The 20,689-nt window shown below is 46.3% G+C and overlaps 1 protein-coding gene across 1 annotated transcript in view; it reads left to right on the top strand.

The window, feature by feature from the left end:
• Nucleotides 1-19,712, top strand: part of TTC9B (tetratricopeptide repeat domain 9B) — a 230,729-nt gene extending 211,017 nt beyond the window's left edge. Inside the window, exons 2-3 of the mRNA XM_069644478.1 lie at nucleotides 3,410-3,592; nucleotides 19,172-19,712. Of these exons, the coding sequence (XP_069500579.1) occupies nucleotides 3,410-3,592; nucleotides 19,172-19,266 (278 nt within the window). The 3' untranslated portion in view covers nucleotides 19,267-19,712. The remainder of the gene's footprint in view (nucleotides 1-3,409; nucleotides 3,593-19,171) is intronic.
• The last annotated feature ends 977 nt before the right edge of the window (nucleotides 19,713-20,689 follow it).

Raw genomic sequence — 20,689 nt, 5'->3', positions numbered from 1 at the left:
TTCAAGCTTCAACTTCTTCCTACACTTCCATACTGGAATGGTTTCTTTAAAAAAAATAAAAGTATAAGAACAGTAAATCTTAATTAAAAAAAATGTAGAGCAACAGCGCTCTCAACCGCTCCTGCCCACCTCATCCACTGCCCATTAGATTACCTTTCTTCTTATGCAGGCCATTTGGGTGGAAGGGTGGTAGACAGAAGAGAGTGGACCAGATGCTGCAGGCCTTGGGCAAGCATATTTTAAGGCCTGCTCGTATGACACAAAAACGGTTTGCTTTTTTGTAAAAGTCAATGATTTTTCGGCACATTTATAAATTACAATTTGAAAAATCTGTGTTTTTGGCAGTATTGAATGCTTTAAAATACAAAAGACAACCCCAGATTAAATCTGTTAAATCACATCAATTGGTATGCTGGTAATTATAAACTTCCCTTGATGATGGAGAGAATGAAGCTAGAATCATTCCCATTTTTTTGCCTAACACCCTTCTAAAATATTTAGATTTGATAAATTGTCATGTTTGGTAATGTGATGTGTGTACTTTCCAAGCCAGTTTTATAATATGAGATTATTTTCAGAATTGCAGAGTTGGCGCACATCGCAGCTTCACCCCTTAACCATTGTGTGATGCTGGGCATCTCATTTAATCTTGTATTGCCTACCCTCTTAAAATTGCTAGTCCCTAAACCTTTCAAAATTGTGAGCCTTGCAGAGTGATTTCCTTTTCAGGATATGATCTTCAAAAAAGCCTCACTCATGGTTTCACTGGCTACAGTGTTGCTTACACTATAATAGTGAGCATTGACACATTGCAAGCTACAAGCATACGTTCCTTTGATCTCTAATGACAACACTATTTGAAAACAATTTCCCACTTCTAATCTAAGTCTTTCTGGATACAGACACCATCCTGGTAGCTTCTAATCTGCATCAACTACCCATGCTATGTTATGTGTAGCTTTCTCCTTCCTTCCAATTGGTCTCCTCTATCAATGATTGAGCACTTTTACATTCTGTAAGGCATGTAATGCGAGTACTCTATTCTGGGTTACATGTAGCTTTTACATACGGTCCTGCATTATTACTACAGACTGCATACCTTCCTGGATGTCATTGATAAAAAGTCTCCTGTATCTATAATAGAACAGAAGTAACCTCTTCGTAGACTGCTAATGTTGGCCTTCAAATGCTACTTGTTTATCATTCTGATGTGAGCAACAATGAAGAGAGTAAGGGGGCTTAAAGGGAGTAAATATGCTTATTTGGTTTGGTGGAGGGGGGCCCCAAAGATGTCCGTGCCCAGGGCCCCAAAAGTACTTAAGATGGCCCTGAGGGCACGAAGCCGGCACAATGTTTCTGCCGTGCATTCCTCCTCTGTCTACACATGCCACAAAGTTTTAAGACTGCATGATATGTTCATGCATGCGTAAAACCAATGGATTCTGATGGAATCTACCTTCTTTTAGAACTGTCTAAGAGCAGGGAATCAACTACAAATGCTGTCTGCCAAAGAGTAAGAGGCACTTACACAATTGTCAAAACAGAATTAAAAAAGAAAAGAGTAAAGGGAATTTCGCCTTGTTTTAAAATTTTCCTTTCAACCTCGCTTTTGGAAATCCGGAAAATGACATGGAGAGGACCCAATGCCACTTAAGTGTGAACGCTGGTCTTCTCCTGCATGCAGTTACCACCTTTTATAGCATGTACTCCCTATGTATTTAAGGTCTCCCCCAAAGCGCTTTAGTTTCAAGGTGTCCTGTAACGGTAGGTGTCTGGCATTGCAGATCAAATGCATTTAACTTGTGTTGCTGGTCTCTTAGTAGCCAGGCACATGCCCAATTACAATTATACACACACAATTGTCAGGAGTTAGGTGGGCACAGAACATACCTGTATCAGTTGCTCACAATATGGTCACAAGATCACCACAAATCACTGGGCATCCAATATGCGTGGTGATCATGGTCACTAATATAGGCAGTGCAGTTCCAAAATTCACAAGGGCCTGCAAGCTCAGCCTGAATTCTAAAATACAGGCCCAATTATTTCGCGCCAAGGACTGGCAGCTTAGTTCCAAATGCTCATCACCAAAACGTGCAGCAGGCAACAGCAAAGGATGGAGTGGGGAGTCAGCATGACATTGGTAGGACGGAATCTGTGCAAGTGACCTAAGGAATGGCACAGGAGACTCGATGAAGCATTGACCCACCCTCAAAACCATTGGGAAGCGGTGAAGCAGTAGGGCTGCAATGTGATGTAGAGTGACTTGGTCAGCGGTCAATAGCTCTTGACCCTGCATAAACTAGCCCCCAGCGTGGTCAGGGTGGTGAATGAAACACCTTTGTTGCCAGTAATTTATCTTCCATCCAGATCAAAGAGCAACCCCACAGAGGCGTATGCCTTTGTTGAGGCATGCCAAGACATTGTTCCTCAACAGCTTGCATCAAGGCCCTTAAGGAAAACTCGTTGAACATGAGAGTGTGTGTCAGTAAGACTACAAGGGCTGTAGCACCATTGAGTCCCAGGAATACCAAAAGATGCTTGTGAGGAAGCCCCCCTGATTATGAGATCAAAGGCCTTTAGAAATGCAGCGGGAGATATTACTTTCGGGGTTATCTCTCCATTCCCCAGGGAAGTCTTATAACAACAACTCATGATCCGGTGGCGATTCACTATTTACCACTGGTGGTAACTGTGATTCCATTTGGAGGAGTTAGCACTGTTAAGACCTATACATTCGTAATGAGGATTTATATCTTTCGTTATCAGCTCTGGTCAAAATTAAGAAATAAGAAAATGCATGGGATTGTTCTCAAAATCACTTAACTTTATTAAAATGAAGCTAATCGACTCTAATTACAATTAGAAACTAGACAATACTTAAATTAAAAACAAGGAGTTCCTTTAAATAAAGAACCACTGCATCAAAGCATATTGCAGTCATACGTTTACACATGACTTTGGGGAACATATGTGGTTATGTTCTGTATTGAGCAGTTTTGTCGAAGGTGAAGAAGGTCTGGTGTAAGGCGGGTCTGGGCGGTATGGGCAATTCCACCTGTTGTACTATGATTCTCATGTTGTAATCCCACTATATTATGATTTACATTTCCAATTGTAAATGTTGTGTTATTGCCAGTTATATTGGTTCATTCATTATAGTTAATATAATTATTTGTAAGTTCTTCCTTTTTGTTGTTACTATTTTAAATATGTACATTGTTATAAATTGAACCTTCGTTATTTGAACTTTTTTGTTTGCGCTTCTTCGTTTGAACCTTGAGCGTTTGTTTCTGCGTTAATGGTACGTCGAAGCGATGAGCAGACCGCTGCTTCTCGTTGCTTGTGTTCTTGACTTGCCCACTTCTTCCGTTCTTCCCTTTGATTCGCTGTTTTAATGTTCTAACAGCCTGTTTACTTCAGTCAGAGCTGGTGAACTATGAGCGGGTGAAAGAATACTGCCTGAAGGTCCTGGAGAAGCAGAAAAGCCATTTCAAGGCCATGTACCGGGCTGGCATTGCCTTCTATCACCTGGGGGACTACGCGAATGCCCTGCGTTATCTGAAGGAGGCTAAAAGTCGAGAGCCCACAGGTAAGGTGGCACGCAAGGTCAGGGAGGTTGGTAGACCCCAACGGGGTTGGAGGATCGTATGCCTGCTGGGTTCGACTCTCTAACTCTGTTGATATGTTTCTTTTACTATAGTCTTGGTTGGCGGTGAATGAGCACATTATGTTATGATAAAGGTACTTATATAGCGCACCGTCACCAATGGAATTGGTCCCCAGGCACTCTGGCGGATCTGTAAACAGGAAGGACGGGTAGGGTTAGTCGGGAGGAGGGGAGGAGGAGAGTGGGAGAAGTGATGTGCTGTTGGCAGCTTCAGCTCGGTATACACTGAGTGCTGGGCTTTGGTGCTAGTATCGGATCGGGCGAGGCATCGAGTGCTGTAGGTGATGTTTATGTGTTGTTGATGCGGTGTGGTCAAGTGCGTGCGGATTGCTGGGAGAGAGATGGTTGTGTGGCTTTGTGTGGTTTAAGTATGCAGAAGATTGAGTAACATGAGTAATTGACTAATTGGCATTCTTCATTACTCAGCGCCCTACTCCTTCTTGCCCATCATGAGGAGGAATCTCTTTCAGAGAGTCTGAGCGTCAGACAATTCCACTTGCCCTCTAAAAATGTATTGAATCCTTCCTCTTATCCCAGATGTAACCATATTTCTGAGGCTTGTGGAATCTGCTTAGATCACATGCTGTGCATAGGCCGACATCTAGTGGAAGCTGCGGAGTATTACAGTTTGTTTTTCGAAGTCGAAAAATGGGCGTCGACACAGGGCGTGCCAGTAATACTATCCCTAGTGTGACGTCCCCTGTACCCATGATCCCTCACGCGTCTAGGATCCCCAGATTGTTTTTTTCCGCCATTCTGGTCGGAAGCACTTCATCGGAGTTCCCTGGCTTTGCCATATTTTCACTCTAAACTAATTCTAATTTGCCCCGTTTGGCCAACCTTTCGTCGATCAACATCTCGACGCCGAACCGGGGAGGAGATCAACGTCGAATACCCGACGGATTGGGCCTTGAGGCTTCCGCCTCGGCTCGGGCCTGGGCCGCTGGCCTCGGCCCTACAAGTAGGGAGAGTGGGGGTGGTACACTTCCACACTCGACACCTTATTACCTACACACACTTGCCCGCTGCCCACAGGCGCGTATGGAGGGTACGCCCTTTCAGTTTTGCCCCAAGTGTAATAAGAAATACCCTTGGGTAGATAAGCACGCTACGTGCAACCTTTGCCTACCCAGAGACCACCCCGAGACGGGTTGCAGGGCCTGTAGCAGGTTTAAGGCAAAAACTCTTAAGGACCGCTCCACCAAGCGTTGGGCCCACCACGCCAAGCTAGCAGCTATGGAGGCGGAGGGTACCTTCAGCGACGGCAGCGACGCCGAACTTTCGGACGGCGAGGGCACCAAGGCGTCGAAGGACAGCCGAACGCACGTCCCCGGCCTCGGAAGGTCGTCCGTCCCGGCGACTATGGGGAAGTCCCCCGGCGACAAAAGCGTTACACATACACACGCTAAACACAAGAAATCCACCCGAGATTCGACGTCGTCGAAACCTCGGAAAGAGGCACAGAAGGAGCGGTCCGAAAGGACGTCCTCTGGGCGGTCCCGGTCGAGGTCGCCGCACGACGTCAGGCAAGCCTCCACACTTGCACAGAGTGCCTCAACCATTAATATCCCGGAAGATCAATCGTCCGGAGACGAACACGACTTCCACCCCCAGACTGCACCCCAGGAAAAGGGTACATTACTTGGGAGTAAAGAGGGGCCAGTTTCGAAGGCTAGTTCGAAAGACAGGGATTCCACCTCCGATCCTCGACGCCAGGCGTCGAAAGATAAGGGAAAGGGGAAACACACTTCCACCCACGGGGAAGGGGGTAAACAGCAAAGGAAACAACCCTTGCAGTCCTCCACTACAAAAGAACTGACCAAGTCTTCTCAGGGCCAATCCATAGAAAGTCCCAGCGAGGTCACCCCAAGCTCAAAACTCTGGTCATGCGAGGACATTGACAGAGTAATGTCAAGGATGTCTTCCTTGGCGAATTTTTTCGAAAGACACCCTGAACAACTCCTAGCTTTAAACCCTCAGGAACATTCTCCCTCAGGGTCAAGGGACCCTATCCCCTCAAATAAAAGACCCCGGGTCGAGACACCATTTAGGCCTTTAGACCCCATCGAGGTCCAACCCTATTCTTACCTCTTCCCTACAGACCAAAGAAACTCTTCCCTTATAGAAGGTCAGGAAATTGACACGCCAGAAGATCCTGCAGGATCAGATTATTACGGCGAAGACGAAGACGAGGATGAGCCAGAAAATAGCCCAGATATTTTCAGAATGGACTCACCAGTCGAAAGGGAAGCCCCAGTGTCTGACTCCCCAATAGATAATCAGCCCCTCTTGAATGAACTGCTCTTTCGGGCAGCTAACCACTTCCACATAGACACACAAGGTGTCCAGGAAGAAAGGGACTTTGCGGAAGAACTAATAGGGGAAAGGAAGCCAGTAGCCCAGACCATTCCCATCCTAAAATCTGTTCAACGCAGAATAGCACCATCCCTTGTCAACCCAAACCTGACAAGACCTGTAAATCCGAGAGTGGAGAAGCTGTTTAAAGCAGCCCAGTCGGACCCCCTATATATTAGAGGTCAACTTAAGCCAGACTCTCTAGTAGTAACCAACACCCGCAAAAGAGCTGGTACACCATTATCTTCCTCTGAGGCTCCCCCCGACAAAGAAAGTAAAAAACTTTATGGTTTTGGCAGGAAAGTAGCTTCCACGGCAGCCTACCAAGCCAGAATCGCGAATTCCACCACACTGTTGGCTAGCTACAACTGTCACCAGTGGGAAGAAGTGGCAGCACTAATAGACTCTGCTCCCGAACCCCTTAAAAGCCAGCTAGCTCGCATTTGTGCGGAAGGAAGGAACGTGTCAGGCTGCACTGTAAAAGCAACTCTGGACGCCGCTGACAATGCGGGTAGACTTATAGCAGAGGGGACTGTCATCAAAAGGCATGCTTGGTTGAGGCAGTCGGGATTCAAAGCAGAAACACAAGCTGCGCTCTTAGACAAACCAGTGGAAAGTGATCTCCTGTTTGGGAAGGCAGTCGAGGACGCTCTAAAAAACGCTAAGGAAGAATTCGACACCCTCAAATCCCTTGGCCAGTTAACTACCAAACCACCTAACCAAAGAGGGAATGGCAATTTTCGTCGCCCCCGCGGCCAAAATTCCAATAGAGGAAATAGCTACTCCCACACCCAGGGTACACAGTGGAACACCAGCTCACAACAGTCTACCCAGGCGTATGGTAGGGGTAGTAAAAGAGGACGTGGTAGAGGCAGAGGCAGCCCCAGTAAAGGAGGAGGCACGCCTCCACCAAAGCAGTGACGCTCAGTTCAGGGTCCCTTCCCATGCAACCCCAGTAGGGGGACGAATATCAAGTTTCACCCAGGCATGGGAAGGGATAACTTCCGACAGATGGGTGCTGTCAACAGTATCCAATGGGTACTGCATAGAACTACTGCAACGTCCCCTAAACCATCCTCCAAGACAAAAAGTCCACTCTTTACAACATCAGAAAATCCTCCTCGAGGAGATCGCCATTCTGCTAGAAAAGGACGCGATAGAACTCGTCCCGGGACACCAGGTAAACAAGGGTATCTATTCAACTTACTTCCTTGTGCCAAAGAAAGATTTAACAATGCGCCCAGTTTTAGACTTACGGCCTGCCAACAAGTATGTCAAGCCACAAAAATTCCGTATGACCACACTACAAGAGGTAATCCCACTCCTAAAAAAGGGGGATTACATGGCAACCTTGGATATGAAAGATGCCTATTTTCATATTTCCATGCTCCCGGCGCACAGAAAATACTTGCGCTTCAAGGTAGACAGTCGCCACTACCAATTCAAGGTACTGCCCTTCGGGATAGCTTCTGCACCAAGGGTATTCACCAAGGTACTGGCGGTGGCAGCTGCACACCTACGCAGGGAGGCAATCCCAGTGTACCCTTATCTGGACGACTGGCTCATAACGGAGGAAACCCCAGGAATCTGCAGGTCAAACATTCAGAGGACCATCGACCTCCTCCACGAATTAGGCTTCTCCATCAACGAGAAAAAGTCAAGTCTGGTGCCAAGCACCTCAAAACAGTTTCTAGGAGCTATCCTAGATACTCAGAAAGGATTGACCTTCCCTTCGGAAGAGAGAATTCGGAACATACTTCTGCAAATTCCGCATTATCAGTCAGGTCAACAGATAACAGTACGCAAAGCTATGCGGTTACTCGGCATGATGGCGTCATGCATTTACCTGGTCCCCCACGCGCGTCTGCGCATGCGTCCCATGCAGGAATGGTTGGCGAAACAGTGGTCTCAGGCAAGTGGTCAGTGGGACGATCTAGTGGTCGTTTCGCCAACACTTGTACAGAACCTACACTGGTGGACAAGAGAGAATCTCGCAAAGGGGAAACCCTTTTACGATCCCGAAGTACAGGCAGTGGTAACTACAGATGCATGCCTGACGGGGTGGGGAGCTCACCATCTCCACCACACAGCTCAGGGTCTCTGGTCTCACTCAGTAGCCAAGAACCACATCAATCTGCTAGAGCTTCTGGCAGTATTCCGAGCGCTGCAGGCGTTCGAGCCCCATCTACTAAACTTGTCGGTGCAGATCAGGACGGACAGCACGACAGCCATGTTCTATCTGAACAAGCAAGGAGGGACTCGTTCGCCAAATCTGTCCAAGCTTGCCCAGAAAATATGGAGATGGGCACTCAGACGGAACATCTTCCTGTCATCGCAACATGTTCCAGGGGAGCTCAATTCCCTAGCGGATGCTCTAAGCAGAGACTCCCTCCCAGAAGAACACGAATGGGTCCTTCACAGAGACGTAGTAGAAGATCTCTTCTCTCAGTGGGGTTTCCCCACTATAGACCTATTCGCCACAAGCGAAAACAAACAATGCCCAGGATTTGCATCCAGGTTCCCACAACCGGACTCCCAGGGGAATGCCCTGTGGATGAACTGGTCAGGGATGTTTGCGTACGCTTTCCCACCAACTCCTCTCATCAGGAAGGTGGTGTACAAGATGAACAAGGAATCGATGACGCTCATCCTAGTTGCTCCCATGTGGGCGAGACAACCATGGTTTCCACACCTACGCAGGATGGCGGTATGCGAGCCCATCAGACTCCCAGCCTGGTACAACCTTCTGTCCCAGCAACAAGGTCAAACAGTGCATCAGGAACCCAACTCTATGAACCTAGCAGCATGGCTCCTGAAGTCATAGAGTTTGGACATCTCAAATTACCACAGAGGTGTATGGACATTCTAAAAGAGTCTAGGAAACCAAATACAAGGCACTGTTACTTTGACAAGTGGAAAAAATTCGTTATCTGGTGCCAGTGTAAACAAATCAACCCGGTTGATTGCACTCCTTCCAACGTTGTAACATACATGCTCCACCTGCTGGATGCAGGGTTGGTTTTTAACTCTCTGAAAGTACACCTGGCAGCCCTCTCAGCCTACACCACATCCCATAACAAGGTTTCGTGGTGGAAAGTACCAGTGGTTAAAGCCTTCATGGAAGGAGTAAAGAGACTTCACCCTCCTATCTCGAACCCACCGCCAGGATGGGATCTCAATGTGGTGCTATCTAAGCTCATGGGGCCCCCCTTCGAACCCATGCATAAAAGTAGTCTCAAACACCTGACTTATAAAACGGCCTTCTTAGTAGCCATTACCTCCATAAGAAGGGTCAGTGAAATTCAGGCTCTGTCAGTGCAAGATCCTTTCTTTACTATCCACAAGGACAAACTGGTTTTACGCACACACCCTAGATTCTCACCAAAATTCATATCCAAGTTCCATGTAAACCAGTCCATCGAGCTTCCGGCTTTCTTCCAAAACCCACAAAGCTCAGCTGAGGTGAAACTACACACCCTAGATGTGCGTAGGGCGGTCTTATACTATGTAAATAAAACCAGACCGCTAAGGAAAACAGATCAACTGTTTGTCTCCGTAGCTACAGGCAGAGAGGGGGATCGCGTCTCTAAGGGCGCTATCTCAAAGTGGATTATCAACTGTATACAGCTGTGTTACTCTCTTTCTGAAAAAACTCTGCCTTTTACGCCAAGGGCCCACTCTACCAGAGGCATTGGGGCCACTCTGGCTTTCATTGCAAATGTTCCCCTTGACACCATTTGCAAAGCAGCTACTTGGAGCTCTATTCACACTTTTACTCAGCATTACTGCATTGACACTCATTCCAAGGCAGATACACAAGTGGGACAAGCGGTTCTAAGACACCTGTTTGCTCATGACCCTTCTCACATCCCACCTCCTTCTTCTGGTACTGCTCGCTAATCTATGCACAGCATGTGATCTAAGCAGATTCCACAAGCCTCAGAAGGGATACATTACTCACCGTAATCGTATTTCTGATGCTTGTATCTGCTTAGATTCACATGCGACCCACCCTTCCTCCCCTCCGAGAGAAGGCGCATGGTTGCTTGTAGTCTTACCTTTCTGTCTATCTGCTTAGACTATCTGTACTCACGCTACTCCTCATGCTACCTCATGTCAGGAAAAACACAATCTGGGGATCCTAGACGCGTGAGGGATCATGGGTACAGGGGACGTCACACTAGGGATAGTATTACTGGCACGCCCTGTGTCGACGCCCATTTTTCGACTTCGAAAAACAAACTGTAATACTCCGCAGCTTCCACTAGATGTCGGCCTATGCACAGCATGTGAATGTAAGCAGATACAAGCATCAGAAATACGATTACGGTGAGTAATGTATCCCATATCTCCTCACCCAGATCTTCCTGATTAGTGTACACAAAGAGGGCCTTATCGCTCGAAAGAGATCAGGTAGGAACATCAAGATGGTGAGAAGTGGAATTGTACAAAAATGTCGACCTGGGAATTGCGACGGGCGAAAATGGCGACTTATTTTTTTTTAAACACCCCCTTTACACCACATATATATGTGGGGGGTAATGAGATATTATAGAAATATGGGGAGTGGCGGGGAGTCTCCCCCCGCATATCTATGTGGTGTAAAGGGGATTTCATTTTTTTTTAAAGTCGGGATTTTCGGCCGTCGCAATTACATGTGGTCGCAGTGATCACATAGATCCGTGAGTAGAAAGAGTAGGGTTCCCTCCAAAGGAGATTAGTGAAAGGTAATCTCTGCATAACCCCCTCATTCTACTGTCGCATCTCAGTACTTACTTCAGAAAGTACAATCAAAACAGTGGCAAGTTTCTGAATGCCAGCACCCACACTCTGACCGCAAATCACACACAAAAGCCGGAAGCAAAATGTGCAGTGTTACAAGAACCAACGTACCGACAACAACCACAAGGAGTTGTCATCAAAACCATCCATGTCAAGGGAGAGCAAACGATGCACTCAAGGACAATCCCACTTTTTCAATGTAGAGTAAGCAGGGGCTTATCGAAACCCAACAGATCTCAGAAGGTCCTCCCACTTACTGACTGCTTACCCACACTGGCAGCATGTATGGGCGAACACCCTTATGCTGGTAGACCGAACAAGTGATGGCATGTCATCTAGGAAGGCTGCAAACCTTGATGAGCCACCCAAAGGCAGACAAGAGAGTCTCAAAGCCAAAACACAGCAGAGCTATCCAGTCTATCTGAGGGCATATTTACCACCCAAGTGTGCAACCAGGAGTATGAAGGAAGGCCACACAATAAGTGGAAGACCAGATGCCACCCATCATGCTGGGAAATTAGCTGTGTAAAAAGGGAACCCCAGCTTCAGGTACTTAAAATAGGAACGATAAGTGCCTGCACCTCAAAAGGTCCTTTCTCAAATGCATAGTTGTAATGGCCCCAAGTGTGTGTGGATTAAACATCAGAGTCACACAGGCAACAAAGGGAAGACACCAAGAGTGAAGGGCGTTACAATTGAAGCCCCTACTGTGATATTAGCAAAGGTCATAAATAAGTATGCATGCATGTAGGTGTGCATGTATGCGTACATGTATAATATTCATAAAGTGCATACACAGCAGAGAGCTGACCGTGGGAGATGCAGCCATGCTGTTACAGGGAGGCTTGGGGGGCAGCAGGGGTAGCTGTAATGGGAAAGCAGAGCATGGGTAGAGTTTGGCTCGGAAAGGGAGAAGTGGAGTTGAGTGGCCAGATCAGTGACTTGAGAGAGGCATGTGTTCTTTGAAGAGTAGGGTCTCCAGGTCTTTCCTGAAGTGTAGGTTGGAAGGCTTCACTGTTGGTACATTGTTCCAGAGACAGGGTATGTTGCAGGGAAAGGGCTGTGTCCTAAAGTGTTCCCTCTTGCATTCTGGCAATGCTGTGGCTTCTGGTGGTGCCTGCAAAAAACAAGGAGGGTCCTGGGTGTCCCTCTTCCGGACATTAGTCCCGGTTACAAGAGATTTACCCAGAGTCTTTAGCTCACTATCTTTCACAGAGGAGAAATATCTAAAACATATCAGTCTTTATCCTGCCCTAGGGCAGTCCAGCACCGAAATGCTAGGCAATTCTCCAACAGCAACCCCATTCCGGTGTTTCGGTCTGGTATTAGTAGGGTGGAGCTGTGCCTCTCTAAGAATAGTGAGCAAGTGGTCCATGTCTGGATTCCCGTAGTAACGTGGGGTGAGACCCAAAGTTACTTAAATATGCAAAAAACAAGGAGGGTCCTGGGAGTCCCTCTGCCGGACATTAGTCCCAGTTACGAGAGATTTATCCAGAGTCTTTAGCTCACTATTTTTCACAGAGGAGAAATATCGAAAATATATCAGTCTTTGTCCTGCCCTGGGGCAGTCCAGCACCGAAATGCTAAACAATTCTCCTCTGAACAAGAGTACCAACTGGTGGTGCCTGCCGTAGCCACCATAGTTGGTGAGTTGCTCAGCTGGTTAGTGTCTTTTTGGTTGTGACTGCTTTCGAGGTGATGTAGGCGGTCGTGAACATGATGCTTGCTTGAAGGGGTAGGCAGGGCTGCTCCTTCAGTGTGGGGGTGATGTGGTTGAAAGTTCTTAGTCCAGTGGTGAGGCATGTTGCAGCATGCTGGATGGCTTACAGAGATGACGTCTGGGACTACTGCCAGTAGGGCCTTGTTGCCACCATCCAGGTGGGAGAGGACCAGGGCTTGGACAACTGTTCTGAAACCTGGGGCGGGATGAAGGAGTTGACTTGGCAGAAAAGTGAAAGTTGGTATGGTCCTTATAGCCCAAACTATCATTGTGAAACTGTAGACTGTCTTGTAAAGCATGCAGACAGAATACAAATAGCTCTGGGAATGCACCCAAGTAGATGGCAAGTATTCCAGGACTCATGCATTACCACTTCATAACTCTTCCTCGTCAAAGTTCTTATTCTATGAGGACACGGTGTATCCTGGAAAACAGCAGCAGAGCTAGGCCCTTAATTTAAAACCAATTTTAAGGTGCCTCCCACCTCCCATCTGATGAGTAACACCTCATCCAAAGGGCCGCCTGAAAACATGAAATGAAACTGATCACCTACTATAGAACACAGAAAACATTTCCACTTTAGCAACATTTGATATAATTCGAAATGACTAATTTTTTGGAAGCCAGTTATAGGAGTATCAATTGCCAGAGAAGCGCTGCTAAGCTAGCACGGCAGGCTCTGGTGTCTGTCTGCTGGGACATGTCAGACATCTAGCACATTCCGTCTTTCTCTGGCAACCAATTTCTGACTCCAGGATCGCTGCCTGACGATCCTGGAAGGCATATGGGAGAAAGTAGTAAGTGAGCCGTGGCAGCAATGTCAAGGCTCCAACACAACCCTTGACTCATAATGTTAACCGAAAAAATGAAAATGTTTACTCCCAGATAGGAGGAAGAGATCGAGGGAGTTTGAGTTTAAACCTATACGTCAGGGTTCTGCAACCTTTGGCTCATCAGACGTTTTGAACTACAATTTCCACGATTCTGCAACATTGACTATGCTGGCAGGGCTGATTGGGGTTGTATTATATGTTTGTATTTGTATATGTATGTATATGTTTCTGAGATAGGTGAGTCCCTCAATTCGGCCGCACTAATCCCCCCTAAGTTTGCTACTTTAAAAACTTCATGGACGGCTTACGTCGATGATTTTTTGTTATTTGATCAAGCAAAGACTGTAATGCGCACCCTGCTGTTAGCATTTTCCATTTATGCCAAAGAAAATGCGTTAACAGTTAACCCTCAGATGACAAAAATGTTGGTGCTCTGCAGAGGTAGAAAGCACGACACTGGGAAATGGTTATTTCAGTCACAAAAACTGGAAGTTGTCTCTAGTTTGATTTATTTAGGCTTTCACTTCTCCTCAAGACCCAGTTTTGGAGTTACACAGATTTCAGTAAACTGGAAAGCTAAAAACCTGACTGACCAGTTAAGCTTTATTGATAGAAAATAATGGAAGTTATTCCATTAAACCAACTCTTCCATTTTACGAGCCGAAAGTAATTCCTAAGCTGATATATGGGCTGGAGTTATGGTCAAACAAATCCAATCTTTGGTTAGACACTATAGAAGGGAAAATGTGGAGACATGTCCTGCGAGTTCCAAATGCGGTTTCTGTGGTAGCCATGCGATTCGAACTGGGGAGTGTTTCCCTTAAAACACTGTCCTTTGACAGATCTTGCTTTTGTACTCTAAAATGCTTATGACTGATCAGGATATGATATGGTATTTATAATGCGCCTATACACAAGTGTTTCAAGGCCTTGTCGCGCAAGGGAGGGGAACAAAGGGAGGACAGATAACGATCCTACTAGGCCAGGTGTCATTCAGATCGCGCAAGAACATGGGAAGGGGGCAGGGACAGTGCAGTACATGGGAATAGCTAAACAATAAGTAAGTAACGGTCATCATGTGGCAAGTGCATGGGTAAGTGCAGACATCAGGTGTCAAGGACTGGGGGGACTGAAGGGATACATAGACAGTCCCCAAGTGCGGGGGCTACCAGGTGGGCAGTGCAGGTATGTGATGCTGACGGCGGGGGGGACCTGGGTCCAGGATCAGAGGATGTCCAGGTAACCGGAGCAATTTTGATAACACCCAGGAGGTCAGCAGAGGAGAGGAGGAGAAACAGCAGAGGCAAAGAGAAAGGTTTTGAGGTGTTTCCGGAACCGGAGATGGTTCTCCTCAAGTTTAAGGGAGGCAGGGAGGCTATTCCAGAGGGAGGCCCCAGCCGAAGATAGAGATCTACCACCAACTCGTTGCTTAGAGAAGCGACTGACTCTGAGGGAGTTGGAGGCGGATGAGCGTAGAGCTCGAGAAGGAAGATATTTAGGAAGAGAGAGTTGGAGGTATTGAGGCCCCAGGCCCCAGAAGGCCTTGTGGACGATGCAGAGGGTTTTGAACTTAATCCTCGCAGCCACTAGGAGCCAGTGAAGAGATTTCAGTCATGGAGTGATACGATACCTGTGCTTGAGGCCAAGTACAAGCCTCGCAGTCCTGTTCTGGATAAGTTGCAGAGGGCAGAGAGTAGAAGCAGGCAGATTATTGCAATAGTCCAGCCTAGAAAGAACCAGGGCTCTAGGGACAGTGAGCTTCTGGGGGAAGGAGAGGAAAGGAAAAATACCTCTGAGAAGGTGCAGCTGGTAGTGTGACTTCTTAGAGACGTCAGAGATGTGAGGGGAGAAGGAGAGTGTGGAGTCGAAGATGATCTGAGGTTTTTAGCCTTGCAGGTGGGAGCAGGAAGAGGGCGAAGGGAGGCCGGCCAGAGAGCTACAGGAAAGGAGGGAGCGGGTGTGCCGATGAGGAGAATCTCAGTCATACTGGCATTAAGGCAGAGGTCATTGGCAGCACACCACTCCTGGATAGCAGACAGACAGTCAGAGATGAGGGAAGGAGAGGAGGAGGCCGAGGGTAGCCTGAAAATGAGCTGGGTGTCATCCGCATAGCACTGAAAGTAGGGGCAGAGAGTGGCGATGTGGTGGGAAAGGAGTGCCAGGTATTGGTTGAACAGCAAGGGAGAGAGGTTAGACCCCTGGGAGACACCACAAGTAGAGAAAAAGATAGGATGCTCTCTACTCTGAAGCACGTGAAACTTGCTACGCTAAGGCTGGGTAAAGCTCTCTTGGAATCCTACCTAAATTGAAATCCAAGAGTGAATTAGTTCTTTTGGACCTCTGCTTAGATGTTGAATCCCTGAAACACACACTGGGTAAAATCAAAATTGCCCCATACAACAAAAATTGGATAGAGACGATCAACAAATTGCATGGCTTTCCCTCATTGAAACAGCTGTCTCACGAACATAAGCTTAGAGGTTCGGTAGCCCCCTTTCTCCTGATCTTTCCAAATAGATACTATTGATCCATGTTGTTATATCATAGATGGAACCTATTTCACGGTAAGGAGATCTTAATAAGGAAGGACGCAATCGATTCACTGGACTCAGCTTGTCGACATTGTTGCAATACTGAGACTGTAGAATCTATTAAACATCTCTTTATGGACTGTGTCGCTCTTCAACACAAACAAACCTCCTACTTCTATAAAATCACAGGTACCACTAACAATGTTGATTTAAATGAATTGTGGAAACGAATCCTGAACCCAACTGCGGTAGGGGTAGCGGTTGTAGCATTTCTTAAGTCATGGGCAATACCCATTGTTAAGTATAAACTTAATTTCATAAGATGTTGGAAATTTAAAGTACCAAATGTGTGGCTGCGAAGTGATCTGTTTATTTTCCTACTTGCTGGATTTTACCTTTTTTTCTTTTTTCGATAACAATTTAATTTTTAATTCAACTGCTCTTCTATGTGAAATAATTTTAAGATGTTGATAATCCATGAATTTTAATGTTGTAACGTGTAATCATGATGATGGACATTTTTAGCAGTTTGAAGTGTGATTTAGTGCTAATTAGTTGATTTTTTTGTTCTTCTCTTTTGTAAAGGTTTGGATAAACCATTCACAAAATAAATAAATAAATAAATATGGGAAATTCGCATATGATGCTCCCATACAACTTTCCCAACTTTGCCTCCCCTCAAGCCACTTTTTGCTCATCGCACACCACCTTTATCTTCAGCCTCTAGCAATTCCCTTGGGTTCCTCCCACTTTCAGTAAGGTCCAACATCTTCATATGCTCTCTTTCAGAACCTGTGGTTGTCTTGATCCTTGTTTTTGTATGCATTACACAGTGCAGAGGAAAGACATTTTCTGTGATGGGAAGAGTCCCTGTGTTGCCGTTTTGGCAGGTCTCATTGTCTTTGTTCGACCTCTAATGCCCTTTCTTGGAGGCAAAGCACACATTCAAACATTCCATCATTTAAAGGGAGCCCCACTCACTTCTTTTTTGCTTCTGCTGGATTGCTGCGCTATGTCTTTTGCCGCCAAATTCCAGACTCGAATTACTACATGGTCAGTAACATGCTAAGCCGAGAGGCCCAGATAGTCATCTTATCCCACTATACAGCAATAAATAACCAAGATCCCCAACAGGAGTTTCCCTCATGAAAGAGATGATTTGAAAACCTGTTTGAGGGGAGATCCATGTCCCCACGAGGGGCTACAGCAGGAGACGTTAGGGGGCTGTTACATGGAGACCGAGGCGAAGGCAGCCATCGCCGAGCCCACCTGGCCATGACGCTTCTGCCTATTTAAACGAGGGAGGATCTATGCTAGATGTAGGCATTATTGACCTGGTGCTAGAGTTTACGGAGGGTTTCATTCCAATTGAGGAGGATGGATAGAAATCCGTGGGAAAAAGTATTTCCTTGGGTTTTCCATCAGCCATGCTCTTCTGGAATACACTCCCACGATGGCGCTAGAACCCTGAGGCAAAATACACATTGCTTTGGTCCCTGCTCCATGGAGGTACCCAAATGCATCACGGTATAGTAATCCCGATGGACGGGCATGATTCCGACAGTACCGGCGCCTGTTTTCACACCTGCTGAACAGCAAGCAGAGTCAGTTGGACTCAATAGCAATGATGCTTCCATTTTATTTTTCGTGGTGGTCACCTTTACTGAACTCTCCATGCATGCGTATACGTCCGAGATCCATTCAGATGGTTCCCATGGAGCAAACACAGTCCTGGGAATACTGAGTCCACTTGGACATCGGTGCCTGTTTCCACCCCTTGTGGAAAATCACTAGAATCCAGCAGGGAGGACCGTGACCACACAGGTGGATGCGGCCAGAGTTTTTTTTGCTGTATGCTGTAGCTCAACTGATCGGGTCACAGTCCTTTTTCCCGGATTCATTGGCTCAATCTGAAAGTACCTGCAGGAAAGGGTTTTCCATCAATTTTGCTGGACACAGACCTGAGGGTGACCTAGAAACAGTGTTAGAAGGTACCGAAAAAAGTAGTGGAATTGTGGTCTGGGCAGGGGAGAGGGTAGGTGGAAGCACAGTGCAACATGTGACCAGGTATTGGGGCCGGGGCATAGCAGTATTCTAAGTGACTAGTAACTAAGGCTCCTATTACAACTTTACACTTGCACAAGGACACGAATGGACACATCCACTATATAGAATGGTGAATATGGTTGTAAAAAGTAGAGGAATGGTAAACAGAAAAAAATAAAAAGTAGTGGAACACCGCTCCTGACCATTCCCACTCACTTCGAACACTGCCCAGAAGGATTGTTACTTACAACAACTAAGTGTGCAGGCAATTACAATATTGGCCATGGAAACAAATAAGAGACTGAAATGGTGGGCTGGTGTAGCATATATTTGAACAGTTGCCATTGGCTTCTATTAGTTCCAGTGGCCCCGATATAGATATGATATGATATTTTATTTATATTGCGCTCGTACACAAGCGTTTCAGAGCGCGACAAGGCAAGGAAGGGGAACAGGGGAGAACAAAACAATAATCTTACTAGGCCCAGTGACATTGAGAACGCTTAAGTGCATGGGAAAGGAAAAAGGGAAAAAGTGCATGGGTGGGGGGAGAAGTGGAAAGTATGGAACAGATGAGAAAACAGAATAAATAATAATAAATACAATAAATAAAGGCGATAAATGGTGATAGTGCAGCCAGCGAGTGGCAAGTGCTGGGTTTAGCCAACAGGTTAAATCTGGTAAGTGCAGAAGAAAAACGGGTGGGGGGCTGTATGGGTACAGATACAGACCTCAGTGCCAGGGGTGGCCCGGAGGCAGTGCAGGACGGTAGGGTGAGCAGGTACCTGGGCCCGGGGGAACAGAGGGTGGCCAGGTGCACAGTGCCAAGAGAGAGAACAGATCAGCAGTGGAGAGGGGGGGCAAAGGCAGAAGAAAAGAGGAAGGTCTTGAGGTGCTTCCGGAACCGGAGATGGTTCTCCTCAAGTTTCAGAGTGGTAGGGAGGCTGTTCCAAAGGGAGGCCCCAGCCGAAGACAGAGATCTACCCAAATAGGTGTTTGGATATCCATTGAATTGATATATTGAATAGCTATGCATAGAATTCCAGCCGTATTTAGGAAATTAATATTTGCTTGTAGTTTTGTCCAAAAACCGATATACCATCACATCAGTGAGTCTGGTAGACACCATTTTAACTGGCTAACTGGAATTGCCATGAGCAATGTCACAAGTAACGATCCATTCAGAAGTCGTTGATACAGAACTCTAACTTTCTTCTTATCTTTACACTCCCAGATACCAACGTCTTGAGGTATATCCAGCTGACAGAGATGAAGATGCACAGGTGTAACCAGAGAGAGAAGGAAGGATTCAAAGACATGATTGGCTAAGCATGTCCAGTGGCATCCTCATGGCCTCTGGCAGCAAATGGGCGAAGATGGATTTGTGAAGCAGTATAATGTCTTGTTTCTCTTTGGTTGGTACGCCAGAGTTAGAGGGAAGCAGCGATACCATAATACGACCACAGGAAGTAACCCCAGAATTGCAAAAGGAATTTAGTTTAAAAGCAAACAACAGAAAGCAGGCCAAACCCTAGCCCTGAGAAAAAGGAGACACGTATAAATATCTTTTGTTAAAGACTTATGATTTCTGAACTTTGTTCCGTTTAATAAAAATGGCACTTGACTGTGATGTTGCAATATAGAGTTTGCATATTTTTTTGAAATGTGTAAAAACAGCCATAGCGTATCCACTATTATGTAGAGAAAAATAAAAAAAAGATAACTGGCTTAAAAACGGTGTAAAATAATAATAAAACAATCTTCATATTTCATAATCGTTCTCTTTTTTAGCAACACAAAATAGTCTCTCAAAGTTGACTGATTGAACTTTATATGCCATCAAGGGAGCCAGAGGGCAAAGAGATTGGCATCGAAATATGCAGCAAGGATGGGGAAGGAGGAGAGACGAGGTGTTGCTCCTTTGTCTAACCTGTCTAAGCAAAACATAGAAATATCCCAGAGGGGTACAGACGCTGCTTCGCATTGCAGGGACGAGCGATGGAATGCGCTTCCTCTGAATAAGCACACTAAGGTGACCTGCCTCTCCTGGGAAAAACCTCAGACTAGTCTAAATTGTGCGTGCATCCACTCCGGCAAGTCGTAAAGTGTCTTGAGGTGAATCAATTTGAAGATTCATCAATCCAGTCGCTCATTCAAGCATGGCTTTTTTCCATTTGGTCATTCATTCATTCATTTGTCCGTTCGTACAAAGTGTGCTACTGTTTATGGCTCCATATTTGCACCAGAGTACATAATTTGGAGGTGCAGGGAAGACATAAGAACACATTAGTTGGTAATGCGTGGATTATGTGTGTCAATCTCCATCACTCTAAGCCTGCTCTTCCTTGCACATTGATAATTGATTGAAGGGGGTCTATTCCTGATAGTCAACAAGAACTACTAGCACACAGGGACATTGCTGACCCCCCCCCTCTCAGCCACTCAGAACATTTAGAGTGGACTCTACAACTCCTGGTTCAGTCTGCATGCTAATCATTCTGTCTTCAGAAGCAGACAGGGAAACAACAATGCAATTTCCAGTCATTACAAGTTTCCTGGTGCTGTAAAAATGCTGGTAAAAGTGTTGGTAAATCCGTCACTAGCACTTTTACCACACCAGGAAACTACACTTTTGCCAGTGGGGGATATCTGATTTACCTCCAGCCAGAAGCTCCCGCCCCCACCGGCAACAATCTGCGGTAATACGGTGCCGGTAATTCAGGTACTTCCCCCATGGAGTCCATGTAATGGG

This window comes from Ambystoma mexicanum, chromosome 2p (assembly GCF_040938575.1).
Source record: "Ambystoma mexicanum isolate Mex_15411 chromosome 2p, UKY_AmexF1_1, whole genome shotgun sequence".
NCBI lineage: Eukaryota > Metazoa > Chordata > Amphibia > Caudata > Ambystomatidae > Ambystoma > Ambystoma mexicanum.
The sequence above is the reverse complement of the archived record's forward strand: the minus strand, read 5'-3'. Positions and strand labels throughout refer to the sequence as shown.